Raw genomic sequence first — 24,912 nt, forward strand, 5'->3', positions numbered from 1 at the left:
CACTGGCTGCCAGAATGCTTTCATTTCATTCTGAGCTAAAAGTATTGCTAAGTTGAGTCTTAAAGACTTGAATCTTAAATGCCTGAAGAACTGCCTTCTTCCGACAGGGCCTGCCTTCTCCCCAAACAAGGCCTTCCATTGTCAGGTATAATACATGACATAAGAGAGGGCCTTTTCCATAGTGGCGATCTGATTATGGAACTTGGTCATTTTCTCAAGACTTTGGTTGTTTTTAACTGTTCTGCTTGAACTCTTCACTATATTTCAGTTTCTGATTATTTTAAATCTGATGTTGATGATATTTTTAGCAGTTCTCTCTATAAATGGATGGCTCCAAGTCATTCAGGGTTTTTATTGTTCCCCAACCTGGTATTCCAGGAGGAAGGGCGGGATATAAATATTTAACAATGTTTACATTATTTGTTTCAGTTGTTCAGCTCATTCAGTTTCAACTTTTTGACTTTCTCAACCAGTTCATCCCACTGTTTGTTCAACAAAAGCCAAGGAGACCCAACAAAATAAAAGAGGACTTTTTATTTGGATTTAGGCTATAAGTGACTACATTTTATAGATGTGTTGTCCATTGTTGACAGCAGAGGTCCAATTTAATTGATACCTAAAGGCACAATTCAGTGAATAACAAACAGAACTTCCATTTTTCTAGTGAGCTAGAAAAAAGGCAGAACTTCAGTATGATATTTAGCCAAAGTTCATATTTGGGGGGTTTGTTTGTGTGTGAGAATGTGTTTTGTTTGTTTGCTTGCATCTCTGGAAATGGGACAAAGCCATTATATTTGGGCATTATAGTTTGGGCATTTCAGAGGTGTGTTTTCTGCTTTACTTTAGCTTTGAAGTCTAGCAGTGGTAGGGAAAAAAAATTGGTCTGTGGTTCCTAACCATATCCCAGACACCTTGGAAATTAAAGCCTCAAGGAATTTGCTTTTGTGCATGTTACAAAAAAGAATATCACAGCCGTCCATGATTTTGTCAAAGCGATCTAATTCCATCACTTTTAAAAGGATTGTAGTCTTTTACCTTAGACCATAATAATAATAATAATAATAATAATAATAATAATAATAATAATAATAAAAAGAAGCTCAGTCAGCCACAATGTCCTTTGGGTTAAATCTGCCCAGAATTATACACGTGAAGAGCAGCTCAGTGGCAGCAACCTGTCATTAAAAGATAAGATCACTTTAAGCCATCAGGGGGGAAACGTAGTTACTTCTGTTTGATCTTAGAGGAAAACAGCTATAATTCACACTATATATAATTTAACAGAGGGCAAAGGCTTTGCAAACACAAGAATATTATTTATGATCTCTCAACATAAGTCTATAAAATACTGCATTTTGAAATGTTAAAAATACCATTATACTTCAGTATAATACCTATTTCTTCTAGCGCTCACATTGTTATGAAAATAGCTATTGATTTCCGGCTGCAGCCAACAGATGGAATGTCTGGAACAGGGTGTTTGTTGTCATAACAACAGTGGACTGACAGCCCTGTTGAGAGCTTAACTTAAATTAGATAGCAGAGCCCCACTATGCAACCCTCAATTATTTGACCCCCCTTTCTAAAGTTCAAGGCGCAATATCAGTAGCTTTATATCAGAGTAAATAACATCCCCCTTTTGCCAGATCTCAGCATACCTAAATGCAGTTGACATTCCCCAAGAGTCTTTCAATGATTTAAGTGTGCCCTTGTTTGCTCTGCTTGCTAACCCCTCTTACTGCCATTTCCACCACATTAACACCCTAGAGCTTCCCTTCTCACCCCATGAAACTACTGAGCACACTTTTTACCATCCCAACTCTGTTCTTGAAGCCACTTTTCTGTTCTGCAGTCTGACTTTGCTTCCCTGTTTTCACCATCACCCCTGTCCATGCCTCCCGCTTTCCTTTTGTGGAACCCCACCCTGCACACAACATCCCGTGTCTTCCTCCTCCAACAGTTTGCAACTACGAAGCATCCTTTTCACCTTATGAAGCTCCCATCCTGTCCTATTATACAGATTCTTTCATACCCCTGCTTTTATCTTCATTCCCATGCCTCCTACTCCATCCATTTTTGCAACCTCCTTTGCACACCCATTTTCACCTTCACTCCTTTCCTCCTTCCATCCTTCTCCATTTATCAACTTTCCTTTACCATGCAGATCAGCATGATTTCCATGCCTCTTGTTATGCAGCCCGCTTTGCACACACACTGCAATGATATATGTTACTGTACAGTCATACCTCGGGTTACAGATGCTTCAGGTTGCGTGTTTTCAGGTTGCACACCACGCCAAACCCAGAAGTACTGGAATGGGTTACTTTCGGGTTTCGGCGCTTGCGCAGAAGCACTAAATTGTGCTTTGCGCATAAGCGCCAAATTGCAACCCGCGTGTGCGCTGATGTGGCACTGTGGGTTGCGAATGCTGCGGGTTGTGAACGTGCCTCCCGCATGGATCATGTTTGCAACCCGAGCGTCCACTGTATCTTTAAGAAGAATAGATATTAAGAGCAAGCTTGTCAGTTACAGAATCTGGAACCTTAAGTTGAGGACAACGCATGGTACCAGGAGTGAAGTACATGACAAGTGTAACATACTGTGGAATATTTAAGGCCTCCACATCCCTTATCTCTCACACAAGGCAACTGAGGATTGCAAGAGGGAGAAGTTTAAAACAGCCCTATTTTTCCTTTCAGTGTTGTTGCCATCTTGCTTCTTGTCTGAGTAAAGAGTGGGTTTAGGGACAGTGATATGAAAATTGTGGATTTAAACAATGGCAGATGTTTGAGTAAAGCAGGGATAGAGGCACACAGAGGGGTTATTTTAAAAAATGAACAAACAAACCAGTTTTAACAAGAAGAAATATCAGAGATGGGTACAACATCAAAAGGCTAACAAAACAGAGCCTTTTCCAACTCCCGTCTTGTGCACATTGTTTTAAGCTGTCACTCCTTGCTCACTCTACTCAAACCTCTGTCATTATTTAAAATCACCATTTTTTCTTATCAGTTTCTTTTCACTTGTTTTGTTCAAATCTCTGCTGTTTTTGTAAAACTGACATTTTCCTTTCTGCTCCCTCCATCCTTGTTTTACTCAAACTTCTGCCACTGTTTTAAACCACCACTTTACTCCTCAGTGTTCCTTCCTTCTCTCTCCTATGCAATGGCCACTGCTGCTGTGCAACATGCCTTTTCTTTCAATGCTCCCCTCCTCTGCCTTGACTTCAACCTCTAATGGAAATTTAATGATGCCAGCATGAGCATAGCCGGGGGGGGGGAGGTGGCCGAGAGGCAGCTGCCCCCCCCCAAAATGAAGTAAATAAATAAAAATACATAACATATCAGTTCCCCCCATAACATAAAGCCTGTCCCCATTAATGGATATATCCTTTATTTATGGTGAAAATAAAGTCCAGTTGTGCACTCCTTGGTCAAGAAAACCAGCATGAACTGAAGATCTCACAAGGAATGGAGCAACAGCTTTCGAAAGCAGCTCTACCACCACCAGAAAGCCCAGAGAAGTGATATCAAGGAGAATTGCTCATCTGATTTTATCTAAATTCATGCTGCCCAATCAGAAATCAGAATCCTTCCTGATCATTTGGGTCACACTTGCATAATATTTCTCATGAAATTGTTCTTACTGGTACCTTTAAAATATTTTGTCAAACTCTTTCAGTCTTTGTAAATTTCCCAGCTACTTTAACTAGTTATAAAAATCTAGACAGAATATATAGATGTAGGCTAGCACAACTGACCAAAAATAAACACATTTTCATAGATATAAAAAGCAGAGACATCACCTTGCCAACAAAGGTCTGTATCGTTAAAGCTATGGTTTTCCCAGTAGTGATGTATGGAAGTGACAGCTGGACCATAAAGAAGGCTGATCACCAAAGAATTGATGCTTTTGAATTATGGTGCTGGAGGAGACTCTTGAGAGTCCCATGGACTGTAAGAAGATCAAACCTCTCCATTCTTAAGGAAATCAGCCCTGAGCGCTCACTGGAAGGACAGATCCTGAAGCTGAAGCTCCAATACTTTGGCCACCTCATGAGAAGAGAAGAGTCCCTGGAAAAGACCCTGATGTTGGGAAAGATGGAGGGCACAAGGAGAAGGGGATGACAGTGTTCTTGAAGCTACTAACATGAGTTTGACCAAACTGTGGGAGGCAGTGGGAGACAGGAGTGCCTGGCTGCTCTGGTCCATGGGGTCACGAAGAGTCGGACACGACTAAATGACTAAACAGCAACAACGGCTGAATTAAACTTTTTAACTAGTTCATATTAAAGAATCACATGATTTGTATATTGTATAAACCAAACTATGGTTTGTCAGGCCAGCTTTACTCCCCATTGTCTTTTTTTTACTGCTGTTATATACTAAGCTATGCCGAGGTTTGTCCTTGGCTACAATTTGTGGTTAGCGAGGAGAAAGCTTAACACATCAAACCAAATCTTGAAAGGAGCCCAAACATCAGATTTCATCTGCTGAAATGGGCATTCACCTTGGTAGCCAGGAATCAAGTGAAAGGGAAGAAATGGTCTTGTCATATTCCCTAAGGGGGTTATCTAAAGTCCAGTTTCATAACAATCCTGCCCATGACTCCAAATCATGCACAGCTGACAAAACAAATAAATAACATGAACATGGGCTGCAATTGTGTACACTGGACTAGGTAATGGCCATAATTCCCCTTGCAGTTTTATTCCAAGTGCAGCCGTCTCTGTGCGGGCTGCTGTATTTCACACATAACTGTGGTTATGATAACACTTGTGATGGGGAATCTCATAGTTTATTAAAAATGCCATATTGCATTGTGGTACCAGTACTGATTTATAGCACATTGCTTTTCAGCTAGCCTCATACGAATGCTTCTCCAGAAATATTTCACTGCAAAAGAGGAAGGAGCAATGTCATGTAAGTTGTCCCTAAAGAAATAGCATTGGTTTGCTACTCTTCTTTCTGGACAGATATCGAATAACTGATTTTCAACACAGAAGATGCAGTAGTATTTTTTGTGGATGTACTTCAAAGTCAGTTTCAGCTTCGTTATTAACACCACATTCCAGGGCTCAACCCTCGCAAAACATTAGGTTGCTAGGGTCTACCTGGGTTAGCCCTAGTTCAAAGTAAGCTTGAAGAAGTGTGTTCCAAGTGAGTAGGATGGGAGTGGGGAGTTACATATATAGCTCACATTGAAATAAGTAAAAATAATAATAATGAAGGTGTTTGCTCAATTTGCTGTGATTTCAATGAAGTTCCTGGCGGATGCTGCTAACCTGTTTCCCCTAAAAACACCTTTGCATAGCAATTGCCAAATTCTTTTATTCCTAAATCATATCGGAGTGACCCTTTAAGAGGCAATCTTACATAAAACACACACACACACACACACACACACACACACTATCCGTATGGCCCAGTGCAGCACCAGAGTAAAAAAAACATGTGTGTGTGTTCATGCACGTGCAAACTCCTCTCTGGGGCCTTCATCTTTGCAAAGTCCCAGTAAGTCATAGTTTGGTTTAGAGTATCACGCAAATCAGGCCAATGTTGTTCAGCATTATTTGCTATGGCCAACCTTAATCAGTGTGTGTGTGTGTGTGTGTGTGCGCGCGCACACACACACACACATCTCAATATATCTCACTAAACATATATGCTGTAGAAGCTGAAGGGTATTTAAAAAAAATTCTTTTTTCCTGCCCCCCAAATATCTGACCACTTTAAACAGCAGTGCTTAGACATATACCAGCTCTCCAGTGTAAGTATCACAACTTCCTCTTGAACACAGCACAGACAACATACGTACTTGATTATATGATGAGTAACTAAATAATTCCACCATCACTGCAAAATTTCATCTGCACAATGTCATGTGTACTTGAGGGAAGGGTGAGCACTATAATTAAGTATTAAGCCGTTTCACTAGCACGAGTCTGCCATAAAGTATGAAATGGCTATTATTAATATCCTTAAGGTCCCATTTTATGTACAAGGTTAGTGGAATACAGATTGAATAGCTTAAAAAAACAAAATCTTCTGTACCATTGTATGTGTATGCTTTTGTGTGAAGATGCAAAGACTGCAGCAGATGTGAATAGTGATAACTACTGATGCTAAAAGTGATGCAAAAAGGTTAAAATGTCAGGCTCCCATGCACTATCTGGTCATAGTTATGGTTATGGTTATGGTTTTTCCAGGACACGTCCTCTTTTTCATGGGTAGAGTCGTCATAGCCATCCATAGTTAAAAGCAGGTCAGCAAAATGTGTCCTATTTTTTGCTCTTCAAAATAAGGCACCTCTATAATTCCACTATGAATTCTGGCAGCTGGTGAAATACGGGAAGAAATGAAACTGCTTCTATCAGTGGGAAGAAACAATTGAAACACGTTCTTAATGTGGGATAAAAGAACAGGCATATCAGAAGCTAAACTGCTGCTGTGGAACAAAAGGAACTTTTTTGGCACTATTTAAAATAGTTTTTAGAGAAGTGAACTCAGAGAGTGGTATTTTGCCTCTCCCAACTTCTTGGTTCCTATCTCACTTTGCTAGAAGAATAGAAAAGATACAGAGTCGTCGGATAAGCATAAAGCTGCCACCATTGTGCCGTAGAGGCAAGCAGTGCATTTATTTCGTGACCAGATGCTAGTTCCGGCTGAAAAGGAATATCAAATTAACTGAAATTGCAGCTTCAGACACCTCCTGCCTCTTTACTTTCTAATTGTTGACTCTTCTGTTTTCACAAAGAAGGTAGGATGTTGCTAGGAGGTTGAATGGCACCCTCCTCCGTGTCCTTTGTGAAAAAGTAGCCCCAAATTTAGCTTTGTCTCCCATGGCAAAGGAACTTTTCAGCATGTTTCCTGTACATGGCAGAAATGTGCCACCAGGAGAGGGAGGACTCAGGGACAAAAGTTCAGGGTCCCTGTCAGCTGAATGAGCAGCAGGATCTGCAAAATTAGCAGGGCTGGCTGGCCACATTTTGAAGCAAATGCTTTCCCACATCATCCAGAAAGACAGCGGTCACTGGAAGGGAAGGACTATGTTATTAAGTTGTTCCTTGCCTTCTGAGGCAACCCAACCGCTGCAGAAAGTTGCATTTTTCTCCTTCTGCTCCCTATATTTAAAGTGGGGAAATTTCTTCCCCCTTTATTTTTTATTCTTGTATGTGTGTGTGTTTAAGACTGCATAAGCAGTGCAACTTATAGTGAGCGATGAGCTTAATAAATAATAATAATAGTTTATATTATTAATGTGGGCATAATACAAAAATCCCCTAGAGGTCTACCTAGAAGAGATAATCGTGACAACAACTGCCTTCCACATTATCGCATTTTCCTATAGTAGCTGAATGCTTCCCATGGTTGCTGAGCATTAACCTACCTTTGCCAGTTACATGTCTCAAAATACTGGGATTTGTTTTCAAATCTGGGGAATAATTTTCAGTTCTTCATACTGGTAAACATAGGAATAAAAACCCCTAAGAGATAAAATTCATCCTATGGGTGCTGCAGCCTGAAGGTCTCAACTGTCATCATTTCAGCACTATAAATATCTGCATATTTCAAAAGCTTGGCATATGGAATACATTAAGTGCTGTCCTGTGTATGATTGTGGTTCACTGTGGATTCTTTTGCTTCTGTTTTTAATTCCAAATGCGTTGGGCTACATTTTCAAGTCTCAATGAAGCCAAAGGAACGAGGTTTTAACCCCGCTTCTACTCCATGCCTCAGTGAGTATAAATCAGGGCACTGGCCTCTTTAATGCTGATAATAATAGATAATAATAGAATTTTTACACACACAGGCTTGGCTCATGCATGACAGTAAGCTATAGTATAAAATCTGGCTCTCTGATAATCACTTGCATTCTCAAATCTCACATACCTTACTCCTTGCCTTGCATTTCAGGAAAAAGGGAATAACCCCCCCCCCATTTTGTTGGCTGCACTCCTCCCCATATGTACCCCATGCGAACCAGTGCTTGTGGTTTCTTTCTTTCCAAAAGTGAGGCTTTGTTTCTGGCTTATTGCTTGTGGTTTGTGAGAAACAAACCACCAGCACTGGTTAGCAGTGTGTCTGCTTCATCTGGTATGGCCAAAGGGAGTGGTAACTACCATGCACCATGTAAGATTACATACAAACAGGGTCACAAAAACATTACAGTTCTATCCAATGCTGCGTGAGCGGAATTCCAGTTGTGCATCAGGAGTTTCTCTTCCTCTTTTCCCCACATGCACCCCAAAATCAATTCTAATAAATAGTGAAAGTTGGCACACTGCAAAAAGTAAATGCATCTTAAAGCAGATTTGGAGAATATATATTTTTTGCAACATGAAGAACAGAGAAGCAAAAATGATTGTAAAACAGCTTAAGTGAATAATTCCAGGTTGATGGGCAATTGGGAAACCTGAGGCTTCTGCAGTCATAAAACTGACACTGGAGAAGAAATGGCTACAGAATCTGATCTCACAGCAATACTAAATCCATAGTGATACAGAGCTAGTGTTAGAAAGGGGTCTCATATGTCTAATAACAAGAATTTCAGCTGCTAGAGATGCTGCATATCATCTCTGACCTCCGTCTGTGACATCTGTATTCATGATATTGTTAGATTATTTATGCGATGCTTATTTCTATTCCTTTCCCCCCTATCTTTCTCATTTGGAGGGAGGGGAGAGGTCAACAGTGACACTACTCAGTTATTGTTGCAACTGGGTGGTTATTGTTTACTCTACTGATGAGGAATTTTGCTAGCACCAGGATATTGCACACAGGGCCTCTTGCTGGTGGTGACATGAGTCTCCTAGATATCTGGTGAATATGTCCTTCCCAAATCACCCACTATGGTTGACCTGGCATTTGAACTGAGTCTCCCAAGGACTAGTTGGAGTACATTGGCTTTTGTGAGTCTGTATCACAAATGTGTGGGTCTGGCGGGACTCCACCACCTCAGAACACACACAAATATTGCTTGTCTCTCTACTTCTCCTCCCCCTGCAAAACTCCCCATACTTCAAAATTAGTTTAGAAGGCTTTGAGTCTGAACCTTTTCATGACATGTTCTCTTTCCAATTGAAGGAGGGCTTTTTTGGGTCTGGCAGCACTTTCACACAAACAGTCCCTATGTACATTTGATGTTCTGTGAAGACTGCATGAAGTGTTTGCCTAATCTACACCATGGCTTAGCAGAAGTGTGTTGGCTGCTAGGGAGGAGATCACAACTGCTTTGCTCTTCCGTGGTCCTTTTAGTTCATTGCAGCGTAGCAACTATGTGAAGGTTTGGCGTAGTGTGTTGTCTGAACCTGGGACTGACGTGGAGTTCTCTCCACCATAACCATGATCTGCAGTCAAGATATGTTCATGGCTACAGACTGGGATTGAGGAGGAGAGATCTTAACTACTATTAAAACAACACACTAAACGAAACCTTGGACTAAAGGTTTATGGACTGGGAAGGAGCAATGAGGGTGTCAGTTTCTCTTTGGGAGCCAACATTTTTGGTGGTCCCAGTAAGAACCTTCAGGTCCTACAGAAGTGCTTTTAATATTAATACAATACTTGTTTAAATGACAGCATATTAACTATCACATTTCTCTGATTCATATCTTTATCTGATATTTGATTTCAATAGCAGCATTGTTATCTGAATACCTTCAGATGGTAAAATCTAGTGAAAATTAAACTCAGTAACTGGTGTTAAGAGTCCAGCTCAGTGTCTTTAATTTAGAATCGTAGTAACTAACCAAACTTGCTAGAATTATTTGTGAGCAGGTATTAATAAAATGATTTCTATTTTCTAACCATTTTTTCTTATATCAGCACTACTCTCTTTTTAAATACAGAGTATCTATGTTTGTCATGTTAATCATTATGTATTCAATGGGCTTAATAGTGAGCTGTTATTTGTAGTTCTATTTTCCTCCCTTTCCTTAATTTTCTTTTTAAAACCCTTTATAGCACAGCATGAAAAGAAGCATTACTTCATTCAGAACTATTATTTTGCAAAACAAGCCTTCCCATTTCACCTGAACATGGCCTTTAAATTGCTGCCTGGGACACCAGGTCTCACTACGACTATTTAGCTAGCTCAGTGTTCTACATGCTACAGGAGAATTCTTCTCAGCTAAAATCAAAGTGTAAGCACATTTTACCTGCCACTTGGTACTTTTAATTATGTATACTTGCATTTGCTTGCTTTTTCTTAACACTAGGGGACCAACTTTTTCTTCATCAGATCTTGCATACAAGTGAAGAATAACTGAGGAGATAATGTTGGTGGGAGGAGGGGGGAAAGAATAAAGAAAACTGGTTGCCAAGATTTATTTCTTCTTCAAGTCCTTTTCTCAATTATGTGCAATCTTCTGACACAGGGGAAAAACAATTACCCCGTGATATGATCACATGATTTTTTCTGAATAGGCTGCTTCAGAAAAACATTTCACTATATGAAAACAAAAGCCAAATTACACATGGCTGCTCAATGTGTCTCTTTAAGTTATCGCTTACTCCAGCCATAGGCAAATTCAGCCCTCCAGCTGTTTTGGGACTACAACTCCCATCATCCCTAGCTAACAGGACCAGTGGTCAGGGATGATGGGAATTGTAATCTCAAAACCATCTGGCGGGCCAAGGTTGCCTATGCCTGGCTTACTCATTTGGTCGATTCCGAGTCTAAAAATCAGCAAGCTATAGGTGTATACCACTTTCCAGTTGAACAAGCCAGCCCACTGAGACATAAAAAGCTGGATGAGGGCATGGCCTAACATAGGCTTATCACAATATTCATACCCTCCAAGTGTCCCAATTTTCCAGGAACAGTCCCGGAATTATGAAAACTGTCCTGGTTTTTGATTTGATCCCATACTGTCCCTATTTTCCCCATCAATGCCAGGGACAGGGAGAGCGATGGTGATGGCTGAAGCTGAAAGGGAGCATCCCGTTGCCTCTCCATGGCTGCTACTGCCAGCTTCCCCCTTTGGGCAGCTCCTGGAGAGTGGGCAAGGAGGAGGAGAGGCTGCAGCCGCTGAGGCCCAGCCCCATATGACATGCTGGCTCTGAGGGGCAGACAGAGGGGCAGACAAGGTGTATTGATTTTTTTAAAAAATGCTTTGTGCATCCGCATCCAATCTTGTCCTTTTCTAAAATTTATTTATTGGTGTGTGTTTTTCTTTTTGTAAATCTACCAAAGAACAAAACAAAATGGGATTAAGGGGTGGGTGGGGAGGTTGAGGAGGGTCATCTGGGTGGGAGTGAGGAAAGTCCCTATTTTCATCAGAGGACTGTTGGAGGGTATGCAGTATTGTAAGCTGTACAGCTGTATACACACCATGCCTTTAATGCCCATTTGAAACCCATTCAAAGAATTCTGGGCACTGCAGTTTACGCCACACAGAGTTACAATTCCCAGCCCAGAGGGAAAGAACATGCTCCAGAATAGCACATCATTTCCCTTGGATATTTTGTTTCTCTTCTCTTTGAATCGTTTCTCTTTCGTTTTAATTATGTGTGTTTCTTTGCTCTCACCTCTTCTAATTTTCTAATGCCTACCTCCGATATTTCTTCTATAGCTTCTCCCTGTTGCATTGTTTTGCTATGACTGTCAGCAAGAATTGTATACGAGGCATAACATAAATTATTCCAGTTGCATTATTTATTTCATAATCACTCCCAGAAAATTTATTCCTTACTTGCTGAATTAAACATTTTTAGAGGTCAGTCTTAATAACATGTACTGTACTTGCATGGGAATTCTAGATATATATATATTGTGCCAACAACTAATTGTTGCAAAAGAGGCCATTACAACAGCAATGTAGAAACACTGGGCCACTATTTCATGGACAGTCGTGAGTGGTTCCATGCAGATGGCATGGTGATGATTGTCTGAATATGTGACCTTTGCATATTTATTAACCTAGATTTCATTTTGATTTTTGTATTCCAACTTTTAACAAGGTGCTACACATTAAATCCCCAAAGAGTTGGGCAAGCACCCATTCATCCACCCACAGAACAATCCTATGCATATTTATTCAGAAGTAAGTCCCACTTCAAGTACCTTAGGCTGCAATCCTACACACACTGATGTGAAAGTAAGCCCACTGAATTCAGTGGGATTTACTTATGAGTAAACATGCATAGGGCTGCTATGTCAGTCGCCTTTAACAGGCTCCTCTGCTGCCCCCTGAGTCAGAGCACTGATCCTCTCAATCATAGTTCATATTCTATGACAATGATTCTCCTGTCCCTTTAAAATCATTTACAACTATCTTCTCCTCTCCCCATCCCACATATTTTACTTTCCCCCTTACAGCAGCATGTCGTTGATGTCCTATATAAATGTTAATGAGAATTGTAGCTGTAGATGTACTGAGAAGCTCTTCTGGAAACACTGTGATCACTGCCAATACAAATTAGTTGCTATTAATACTCATTTGCGGATATCATGCAGAGAATTTGCAAGAGTTTTGTTTTCTTCGGTAGTGATTATATATTTTTTAAAAGCATCATAGTCATAAAGGATAATTTTCTGCAGCTCATTCATGGCATTATTTTTCTCTCTTTTACTGCTTCAAACATTCTCCTGCCAGCTACTATGTATACTAAGCTACTGTATATACTACAATCTGAAAGGATAACAAACAGAAAATATGGTTGTTGCCACAGATGATCCAAGCCCAAAGCTTTCTTTCTGTCATGCCCCCATTTCTTCGTTCTTGCCACCCACATGAAATCAGGATGAAGGCCAAATGCATTTAAAGCATTTTAAAAATATGATCCATTACCACTGTGGCATGAAAACAAGACATTTTGGGGGGAAATGTCTCAACCACAAATATTGCAGGAATAGAGGTGAAGGACAGAAATGGCCAGGTGGGTAAAACTTGGCATATTTGTGAGGTATCTCCATTACAGTTTTGGTCTGCTTCTGCACTCAGTGCTTGAGTTTCTTTGGAATGTATATAATTTAAGAACTTGATTGCAGACATTTTGCATTAGCATCTGTATTGAAAAACTCTGTGTTCTGCTGGAGTGCAGAATGCTAGCCCAAGTTTTTGCAATTCTTTTATCATTCAATAGTCAAGAAACATTTTCGTCACTACATTTTTTGTGGCAGTAAGGAATACATAAATCAAGCAAGGACAATCGATATAACAGCATTTCATGCCAAACAAGCTGATAGGCAATGTAAGATGACAAATGTGACACCTATGTGTCTTAACATCCAAAAAGGTTTATTACAAACATCACCTCACCTTTACTCTAACTCTCCAAGCCACCACAAAACAAAGACATGCAAGGAGAAGACAAGACACAAAGATGACAGGCAAGAGGCAATGTCATTCTAGCAACAACAGTACAATGCCTGTCTTCAGAAAAAGTGATCCCACACATGTTAAGTAGCCAGTGATCCAAAGCCATTTGTCAGGAAAAAAAAGAATATAGAATGTATGCAGAGAATGATGGCTGTGCAATCACCTGGAACTTATCATTGTAGATGACACACAAGACTGTAGTGCAGGTAGAGATGAAGAAGTAGAAGAAATGGATCTAGAGCCCATGCGTAAGGCAACACATGTCATTTGAGGCTCAAACAATTTTAATAGAACTCTAGAAGTGCCTAGGACACTGAAGCTATCAAGGTGCAAAAAGACTATGCAGAGAGAAAAATTAGCTCAGTTCTTGCATAACACCATTGTTAACGTGTTGGATGAGCCACCCTCACCCATCAATACCTGAAAGACAATGTGACCCAGGGGCTCAATAGTGACACAGAGGACCTACTCCTCATGGGATTGGGGAAGGCTGTAGTATATTAGTAGAACATTTATGTTGCATGCAGAAGGCATGCAACATCCCTGGCACCTCTCGGTTGGGCTGGGAGAAACCCCTGCTTGAAACCTTGGAGACCCATTGCTAGTCAGTGTAAGACAATACTGAGCTAAGATGGATCAATGACTCCTTTCTTTGAAAAAGGGAGAAGGAATTGCCCAAGTGGCTCACATGTTGAAATGACTTGGCAGCTGTGTGCAGAACACAAGGTCTGCTGCCAGCAACAACGTATGAATCAGGGAATTGGCAGCTGAGCAATAAAAAAGACACTTTCCCCAGGTTACAGATCTGTACAGAAGATGATGTGACCACGGTATCATTCTTCTGCCTGCTGTCACTATGTAACTGACTGTGGGCTCTCAGCACCTTCAGTAAGCACAGCCAAAAAGAGGTCTCAGTTTTTCTGAGGTTGGGCAAGTACAAAGAATGAAGCTCCAGTGACATGCATTCCCCGTTTTTTTCAATCAGTCACAGAGTTCTACTTTAAGCCCACCTGCCTTCTTGCTATTCAGCAGCATCTATGCTACAAGATATGTGTGGGTGTTCCTTTCTTTGTTCAGGGGCTGAAATGCCACCAGTCAGAATAGAAAATCGAGCAAGGTGCCTTTGAGTTACATTGAAACTAAATGCCAAAGTTTACCTTAGTTCCTTGAAGGGGTCTGCCCTGACATTGGGAGTTTCTATGGATTTAGGGAACACTACGCCTTCTGCTCCTGAAATAACAAAACAGAACACAAGTGTATATGTTATAAACTGTCATATGTGGCACATTTTACAGTTAATCTATCTCTAACCCATAACATACATCCTATATCCTTATAACTACCCAGAGTGAGGATACTGAGACTCCCCTCTGCCTGCGATATATTTGTTCAACTTATAGAAACAATAATTTAGTGCATTAAGGGCTCTAATCCTATACATGTTTACTTGGGAGAAAGTAACATTCACCACAGTAAGACGTGCTTAGTAAAGACACTTAGGATTGGATTGCACAAATGCATAAATGTAAAGCATTTTTTTTACAAATATATTTAAAGCAGGTCTTAAATGAGGTACTATATGAATACAAACCCTTTGAATGAGCTGTATTTCCAAATGCAGCCAATGTGTGTGGTGTTATTTCTCAATTCTTTTTAGAAAAGTTCTCAAAAGGGTGGTGAATTACTCTGGAGGTGCATCATTGCTGCCCAAAATGGCTGAACACATGCTGTATTGCCTCCTCCCTTTGCTTGTTGCAGCTGATCCAGCCCATAGGTATTTATGCATTTTTATATATATTTATTACTTGCTTGCATTTATTACCTGCCTTTCACAAAAAGTCCAAGGGCAAGTTATATATCAGTAAAAAGGTAAAACACAGCATACAAGGCAGTTAACAGTTAAGCAACCAATCAACAAATAAGGCCAAACCAACCAACAACCATTGTTGTTGTTTAGTCGTATCCGACTCTTCATGACCCCATGGACCAGAGCACGCCAGGCACTCCTGTTTTCCACTGCCTCCCGCAGTTTGGTCAAACTCATTTTAGTAGCTTCGAGAACACTGTCCAACCATCTCGTCCTCTGCCATCCCCTTCTCCTTGTGCCCTCAATCTTTCCCAACATCAGGGTCTTTTCCAGGGAGTCTTCTCTTCTCATGAGGTGGCCAAAGTATTGGAGTCTCAGTTTCAGGATCTGTCCTTCCAGTGAGCACTCAGGGCTGATTTCCTTCAGAATGGAGGGGTTTGATCTTCTTGCAGTCCATGGGACTCTCAAGAGTCTCCTCCAGCACCATAATTCAAAAGCATCAATTTTTCGGCGATCAGCCTCCTTTATGGTCCAGCTTTCACTTCCATACATCATTACTGGCATATTCCCAAATGCCTGGAGGGAAAAATATATGTGCCTGTATATATTTTCTGAAAATTCTCCATGCTGACGCTAGGCAGCCATCAGGTAGCAGGGAGTCCCAAAGTTTGAGGGCTACCACTGAGAAGGTTTTGTTCTGATTCACACGATGATCCAGGCAACTCAAATGATTGAATCAGCTGAGAACTGGTCATGTGGGGAAAACTAAGCATTTGCATGTGATGCACAACAACAGAGAGTTAATGGATTTGATGTGACTGGTCTTTTGGAGCTTTTCCTCTCCAAGAGAATGTGGAAACTGGAACCGGGAAACTGTGCTACATTTAAATTGCCTGGGACATTTCAGATGTACAGTGGTACCTCGGGTTAAGTACTTAATTCGTTCCGGAGGTCCGTTCTTAACCTGAAACTGTTCTTAACCTGAAGCACCACTTTAGCTAATGGGGCCTCCTGCTGCCGCCGTGCCACCGGAGCATGATTTCTGTTCTCATCCTGAAGCAAAGTTCTAAACCTGAAGCACTATTTCTGGGTTAGCGGAGTCTGTAACCTGAAGCGTATGTAACCTGAAGCGTATGTAACCTGAAGGGTATGTAACCTGAGGTACCACTGTAGCTACATACTAACCCTTCTGCACTTCAACTAACTTTGACTATGCAAAAATGATGGCTTCAACAATCACTTTAACAGCTATTGAAATTGGCCACAGGGCATGGCTGAGTCTTTCTATTGGAACTGCTGTTGACTCCCATTTCTTCAATTAGGCTGCTTATAGTCACAGTTTGCTGCTGCAGTGGCCTGCAGACTGAAACCTACAATTTTTTCTATCCTGCCTGCACTCACTACTGCATTTTGCTGGATGAGAGACTACTCCAATGCAATGAAGGAAATGATGCAAGGGGCCATTAGTGACTGCACACCCTGCCCACAAAATATGCCCAGCACTGCCCAGGTAAGTCTCCTAGGCAAAATGCTGACACAGAAATTGTAATATCTGGTAAGGCATCAGAGTAAAGTGCCTGTTTCTGTGGCATATGGAAACTTTGAGCTAGCTCATGTGCTTGACTGCTGTTGCTTCTGTCTGGCTATCAGGAACGAAAGAAAGAAACCATTTCATTATACCTGATCCATCCATACTGGGCGGAAAGCAAACCTTGTCAAATCTGCTGGTAAATCAACAGCTTTTATAGCTTTTGCCATTGCAAACACTACTGCCTCTGCTGTGAACAAAGCTCTGTTTCTTTGGAAACTATAGGGAATATTGTTTTCAACAACACAATTGATTTTTGTGGTGTATCGTCGTATATCTACAACAAGTTAGATAAGATAGAGGGAATCTATTATGTAATGCGTATTTATACCTACTGTACATTCCATGACAATAAATTATTCTCTTCTTTTATTATTTGCAAAAGAGTTTGATTAAAACCCAGGCCTGGCAAATCTTTCATTTGACACTATGTAATTTACCAGCAATAAATGTTCATAAACAGTTTGAGTGGAAAATCCATAAAGCTATTTCAGCTTTATTTTAAGTTCCATTTAATGCCCCTCAAAAATGATTTCATCAATGTGTGTTCCATTAACTGGCTTTCTGCCCAATAACTTAATTCCACACAATCAATCAGGAATTTATAAAGCATGTGACAGGATCTATCTAAAGTGTTCTGAATTACTGTAATGATTCACTCAATACTTTTATTTTTCGCCCCCTCCCCGGTACTGGGGAAAACTGGGGAAATAAATTTGTCAAAAATCTCTAACTCTAATGTGCATTTGGTGACTGCAGGAACAATGTGGAAAGCTTTTAAACTACTGCACAGTATCGCAGATACATTTGGTGACAGCAAAAAGCTTTATGCTAAAAGAAAACAAGTAACCATTTGAAAACTCCATTGTAGGATATATTCCTATAGCCATTGCCACATGATAGGGGTTTTATTTTTGACGAGCACTGACTAGAAAGCTGGTGCCTGGTTGCTTTCAATATATCCATTGTGAACACTTTTTAAAATGTAGGTGTTTAAGTTCAGAATATGCCTGTTGCCACAGCCAAGTTTCTTTTTCTACTGAATAATGTCATCTGTTTTATGTAGCAATTATTATTATTATTTAAATAATATTTATTAGTTTTCCAACAAATTAAGCACAACACTACACTACAAAAAAACCACAAAAGAAAAAACATACAATATAATACAATACAAAAAAAACCCACTGCAAAAACACTAACATACATCTAACAAAGCAAAAGAAAAGCCATTTAAAACACAATCCAATTTCAATATCTTATCTTTCTTTCACTAATTTCCACGACCGCCTCGCACCTCCCTTTTTGTATTCCACTTCTATTAATTGTTTCAGCAATTCCTTTCCATCTTCCCCTGTTTTCTATCCTATAATTGTCTTAACACATTCTAATCTTATTTTCCCTTTAATGCTCTATTACTCTATTAATCTAGTTATGCTTAATTCCTTATAACATTTCTACTGAAGCCATATAACTTCATTCCAACATTTTTCTAACATTCATTGATTTTACAGTATTTCTGTAAATAATCTTTAAACTTTTTCCAGTCTTCCTCCACCGACTCTTCTCCCTGGTCTCGGATTCTGCCAGTCATTTCTGCCAATTCCATGTAGTCCATCAACTTCATCAGCCATTCTTCCCTGGTGGGTAAATCTTGTGTCTTCCAATATTTTGCAATGAGTATTCTTGCTGCTGTTGTTGCATACATAAAAAAAATTCTGTCCTTCTTTAACACCAATTGGCCGACCATGCCCAGGAGAAAGGCCTCCGGTTTCTTAAGGAAGGTATATTTAAAAACCTTTTTCATTTCATTATAAATAATCTCCCAGAATGCCTTAATCCTTGGGCACGTCCACCAAAGGTGAAAAAATGTACCTTCAGTATCATTACATTTCCAGCATTTATTATCGGACAAATGGTAGATTTTTTCAAGCTTAACTGGTGTCATGTACCACCTATAAATCATTTTCATTAAATTTTCTCTTAAGGCATTACATGCCGTAAATTTCATACCTGTGGTCCATAACCGTTCCCAGTCAGCCATCATTATGTTATGTCCAACATCTTGTGCCCATTTAATCATAGCTGATTTCACCGTTTCATCCTGAGTGTTCCATTTCAACAGCAAGCTATACATTCTTGACAAATTCTTAGTTTTTGGATCTAACAATTCTGTTTCCAATTTTGATTTTTCCACCTGGAAACCAACTTTTTTGTCCAATTTGTATGCCTCCATTATTTGATAATAATGGAGCCAATCTCACACTTTGTTTTTCAATTTTTCAAAGCTCTGCAATTTTATTCTCTCTCCATCTTGTTCCAGAATTTCCCAATATTTCGGCCATTTGGCCTCCATATTGAGTTTTTTCTGTGCCTTCGCTTCCGTTGGAGACAACCATCTTGGGGTTTTCCCCCCTAACAAATCCTTATATCTTATCCAAACATTAAGCAATGCTTTTCTAACAATATGATTTTTAAATGCTTTATGTGCTTTTACCTGTTTTATGTAGCAATTAAACAAAAGCATGCATTCCATGGTGTATAGTTTATCTATGGTTGCAACAGCTGCCATTACACTTTTAGAGTCAAAGAAGCAGCAGAATCATAGTCCAAGAAAGATGGCCATACAACCTCTGCTTAAAAATCTCCAATGAAGAGTCCACAACCTCCTGAGGGAGTCTGCTCTACTGTCAAACATCTCTTACTGTGAGAAAGTTCTTCCTGATGTTTAGTCAGAATTTCCTTTCTTGTAACCTGAAGCCATTGTTTCGAGTCCTCGCCTCCAGAGCAGGAGAAAACAAGCTTGCTCCATCCTCCATGTGACAGCCCTTGAGATGTTTGAAGATGGCTATCATATCTCCTCTCAGTTTCCTCTTTTCCAGACTAAACATACCCAGCTCCTTCAACCGTTCCCCATAAGGCTTGGTTTCCAGACCTCTGATCATCTTGGTTGCTCTCATCTGCACACGTTCCAACTTGTCAATATCCTTCTTAAATTGTGACACCCAGAACTGGACACAGTATTCTAGGTGGAGCCTGGAAGTCTTGACTTCCAGTATTGGGATGTGCCAGCCACAGAGTGAAAGAGTGAAACCCTGCAACTCACCATCACTTTTGAATATAAGCAGAATTTTTTATTTTTTTTCAAAAATGCGAAACACCCAGAATTGGTTCACCAAAAGGTCAAAGTTCGTAAGTCAGATGAGGACAACAGGCACCACATTTATAACTCACCCATAACAGTTTTTGTACAAGTAGAGACAGAAATTGTTCACTGGGCGGAATAGCCCACGGTCTGCAAAACATAACGAAAGAAAGAAGCCCAAGCTGCATGTCTTGTAAAGGACCTGAGCATCACAGAAATGGACCCCCTCCCTTTTCAAGTGACAGTTGTAATCAGTAAACTAATTTGGGGCACTGCACGACTTGTTTGTACCTGCCTCCTCACTGTGTTTGAGACAACTCACACCAATAAAATTAGGACAACACACACAATCTTTCAAAAACACTAACTAGCTGTTAATAAGCAGAATGTCTGCAAACTTCAGCTTTATTGGCTTTGCATGGAAGGGGAACCCAGAGGTAGCTCAGTTCACCTCATTAAAAATAATAGGGTTGCAGAACTGGTGGACTACAAAAAGAATGCATGGATACAGAAATCATGAATGTGATTCATTTTCAGCACCGTGTTCTATGATGTAATGTACTTACTACATGGAGGATGAGACCAATGGTCCTGAGCAGAATGCTTTGTGCCATAATATCCCACCCCCCAAAGGAAAGATTGTCAAAAAGAGATAAGGTTTACTCAAATCATTTTGATCCCAGGCTGTTTGAGCTTCAGTTTGCTGAACTGTTTCCCAGCAGTACTTATAACAACATCAGCATTGGTGAGCTTTTTTTTTTTTACTAGCTGTATTTGTTGCTGGTGCTAGTTTTGTGTGAAACACTAGCGTGTGGGCTTACAAAACCAAAAATAGTCCATGCAAAAAGTTTCCAAGGAGAACATCCCTCTCTCTTAAAGCAGATTATGTTTCAGAAGAGTTTCAAGGAAAGCTCAAGGAATATAGAATAAATCTGCCTTGCATTAAATTCAGAAACTGTACTATATGTTCCTTTGCTAATCCTTATGGCACCAAATCAATATTAATCTGATGCTGGTTGATGCTTCTTTCGTAAATAGGATTAAGGTTAACACAATATAGACAGATATATCAGACCTGGACATTAAATCCATGTCTGCTGCCTTGGTTTTACCCTTTCCTTTCATATCTGCTTTATATCCAAATCCTAAAGAAATTAGAAATATCCCTGCGTTATGTATCCCCACTAACTAACAGAACCTCAGTTCAATCTTAGCTGAATTTTGAATGGATTTTCCAAGAAGCAATTAATATTCAATATTTAATTTCTATAGACTGCATCTCTTTAAAAACAAGCTTCATTGTCAAGGGCAGCAGTGCCAAAGAAAGTGAAATTAAAAAGCATTAACATACTCTTGATAAGGTGACAATTTGCAAGGTTATTATGGCATCCCTCTAGTAATTAACACATAGTAAGGGACAGGGTACTTAAAGGCAGCTAAGTAACTTGGGGGGAAAGCTTGAACTAATTACCTACATAGCAGGGAAAATACACAGTTCATAGCTTAAAAAGCAATAGACAGATGGTAAATTAAATGGCTTTCCTGTGAAGGTGGTATAGGCACAATCTTACAAATTAAGGTTCTTACTGTGCAACTATACTAAATAGCTGGCACGAGAGTGTAAAATAAGGAGTAATTATAATGAAAACGGCAATCTCTAAACAGTATCAACACATACTGTACATGATGAAATGTAACAAGATTGCTGGGAAGAATCAACTGCTGCAGTTACTGTGCTGCTGGCAGTGGATGATTTGGCACCAATTAGCAGTTATCTGCACATGAAATTCAGATGGGTGCGCACAATGGCCACATGGGGAGAGGAGATGGACATCACGTTCTTACTCACCTTTTCTACAAACTAAAAAGTCTCAAATGTTGCAACCTTTCTTCAGAGGATAGTTGCTCCATCCCCTGGATCACCTTTGTCTATATGCTTGCTGACATTATCAAATTACTATTATTATGAATTTGTGAGGCAGGAATTGTTCTTGCAGAAGCCATAATGCAGTGATGGCCAAACTTGGCCCTCCAGCTGTTTTGGGACTACAACTCCCATCATCCCTAGCTAACAGGACCGGTAGTCAGGGATCACTGCCATAATGGCTCTGCTACAGTAAGGCATGTTCTTCTATATGCTTGGCTATTTTACCTTCAACAATACTATTTACCATTTTTCTGGGACAGACTAACTAAGCTAACTGCCCTATAATTGCCAGGATATCCCTTAGATCCCTTTAAAAAAAAGTTGTTATATTGGCTGTTTTTCAGTCCTTAGGTCTGGAGACTGATTTGAGGGATATTTTTGTTAGAAGACCAGCAATTTCACATTTGAGTTATTTGAGAACTCTTGGGTGCATGCCATCTAGACCCAGCGATTTGTCAATTTCTATTTTGGCAATTAGGCCTAGAACTTAATCTCTCATCACCACTAGCTGCTTTTGTTCCTCAGACTCGCTTCCTGCAAAGGTTTGTTCAGGCACTGGGATCTGCCCTATATATTCTGTTGTGAAGACAGATGCAAATGTCACTTGGAAGTGACCTGTGTTGTGTGTAACTAGAGACAATGACGGTTCAATTAACTCTTCTACATTTAACAGTGTGAAACAAAAAAGTTTTGTGTTTTACTTGCTAACCTGATTCAGAAGAGAAATTAGAGAGTATACAAAAAGTTCTAAAAGGAAAAGGAGTCAAAACTGATATTAGCAGAGAGAAAGCTTTAACATTCTGAATGCCCCTTGTTGGATGTGCCCATTAAATTACTACTAGGACATAGACTGTCCTTCATTTGTCAGAAAGTTAATAACATTGAAGCAAGTCAGGGCAAGGATGGTTATGGTTATGTTTATTAATACAATTTGTTTGTATTGCAAATCTATATGTGGAAGTGCTTGAGAAGGGGCAAAGGGACAGAGAGGACACTACCCTGTTTTTGAAGTTGCTTCAATCTAATATTTCCAGGCTGTGAAGCCTTTGGTGCCCTAAGGTCAAACTTATTCATTAAGCAGCTGTTTATCACAAGGGTCATTATTCTGTTTTTATTGAAAAAAACTGTGGGAGCCAAAGACGAAGCAAAGACTTCAGACTGAATGTTCAAACTCCCCTCCTCCCTCCTAACTTTGGAAGATTTCCCCAAATCTCATCATATATTTGGCTGTAATTCTAGAATAAAAACCCACAATAAATACTTTTAACTGATTAGAAAAGTGTGATCACATTAGGAAAAAGTAGCACTACCAACTAAAAGAACTTTGCTCTTACAATCCAAATGAAAAGCTTGCAGCACTGGACATTAAATAAAGATTCTTCTGCCTCCATTATATTTGACTTCTATTTTGAGGATTTTGAGGAAAAGACACATTTTAAAATAAGTGAAACAGATATGTGTCCTGCAAATAAACACAAGGGTTTCTGTGTATTCAATCGCTTCATCAGTGCTCTTCTTATCCCTTAAACTTAATGCCACCAATAAAATTGTTGTTTAGTCGTGTCCGACTCTTCATGACCCCATGGACCAGAGCACACCAGGCACTCCTGTCTTCCACTGCCTCCCGCAGTTTGGTCAAACTCATGCTAGTAGCTTCGAGAACACTGTCCAACCATCTCGTCCTCTGTCGTCCCCTTCTCCTTGTGCCCTCAATCTTTCCCAACATCAGGGTCTTTTCCAGGGAGTCTTCTCTTCTCATGAGGTGGCCAAAATATTGGAGCCTCAGCTTCATGATCTGTCCTTCCAGTGAGCACTCAGGGCTGATTTCCTTAAGAATGGAGAGGTTTGATCTTCTTGCAGTCCATGGGACTCTCAAGAGTCTCCTCCAGCACCAGAATTCAAAAGCATCAATTCTTTGGCAATCAGCCTTCTTTATGGTCCAGCTCTCACTTCCATACATCACTACTGGGAAAACCATAGCTTTAACTATACGGACCTTTGTTGGCAAGGTGATGTCTCTGCTTTTTAAGATGTTGTCTAGGTTTGTAAAATAAAATACCTTACATTAACTATTAACTAAATAAATAAAATACCTTACATTAACTATTCTTTCAGTGTTTGATGATCACAGTATTTGTGATTAGAATCAAATTTTTAATACCTCTGGACTGAGATCTAAATTCTGATGGAATTCTGAATAGTTTAAAACAGGGCTGGGGAACCTGTGGCCCGCCAGATGTTGTGAGACAAAAACTCCCCTCACCTCCTGTCACATGCCAATGTAGTTTTGTGATTTCCAAGGGGCACAGGCTCACCATCCTTTGTTAAAAGGAGTAGTTGTTTGTCCGAAGAAACAGGTTCGCAGTCTGAGGGTGCTCCTTGATCTAACTTCGTCACTGGTTAGTTTGTGTGGCATGGAGTACTCTTTGCTAGGTAAGCCTTACCTGTTACCTGTCAGATAGCCTAGCCTTAAATACACACACACACACACACACACGTTTTATTTCCTGCTCCTCGTTACTAGTGATCTTGGGGTAGTGTCTACGTTGATGCTATTTCAGTGCCAGGTAAAGATGGGTTTATTCTCAAGCTTTCTTATAGCCTTGAAATTCTGTTTCTATATTGAAAGCTGTCCCAGGAATGAATCTGAAAGGTGGGCTTCCCATGACAACCAACCTACCAACTAATGAAACTAAGCAAAGTTATCAGTTACGTTTATTATTTATAGCCCAATTTTCTACAGATGTATCCAAAGCATCTTATAATTTACAACACGAGACCAACATGTGGCTACTATTTAGCAATAGACTTATCCATCTCTTCCCTGCAATTCTAGCCTGCATGTTTTCAGCCCATTATATGAAGGAACATGCTGATTTCTAAATACTATTATTACACAGACACACACACATTGCTTTGAGTATATTGATAAACGGAAAAGTGACTAAGCAAACAAAACTAACAGCATTTAGCTGTTCCTTTGTAGGAAGTCATGAATACACAACTGTTCTGTAGTCCATAGGTTTTCCTTATAGTACTCATCACATGAAATCTATGACATAAATAGCATGTAAAGCATTTCCTACATTTTATAATAATAATAATAATAATAATAATAATA

At 39.9% G+C, this 24,912-nt stretch overlaps 1 protein-coding gene across 2 annotated transcripts in view; it reads right to left on the minus strand.

Moving 5' to 3' along the window:
- SGCD (sarcoglycan delta) overlaps nt 1-24,912 on the minus strand; it is a 400,176-nt gene that overhangs the window by 33,198 nt on the left and 342,066 nt on the right. For both annotated transcript variants that reach the window (XM_081181154.1, XM_081181153.1), the window contains one exon: nt 14,482-14,554. In XM_081181154.1, coding sequence (XP_081037280.1) covers nt 14,482-14,554 — 73 coding nt within the window. The remainder of the gene's footprint in view (nt 1-14,481; nt 14,555-24,912) is intronic.

The sequence above is a fragment of the Podarcis bocagei genome, assembly GCF_964188305.1.
Source record: "Podarcis bocagei genome assembly, chromosome: 2".
Classification (NCBI taxonomy): domain Eukaryota; kingdom Metazoa; phylum Chordata; class Lepidosauria; order Squamata; family Lacertidae; genus Podarcis; species Podarcis bocagei.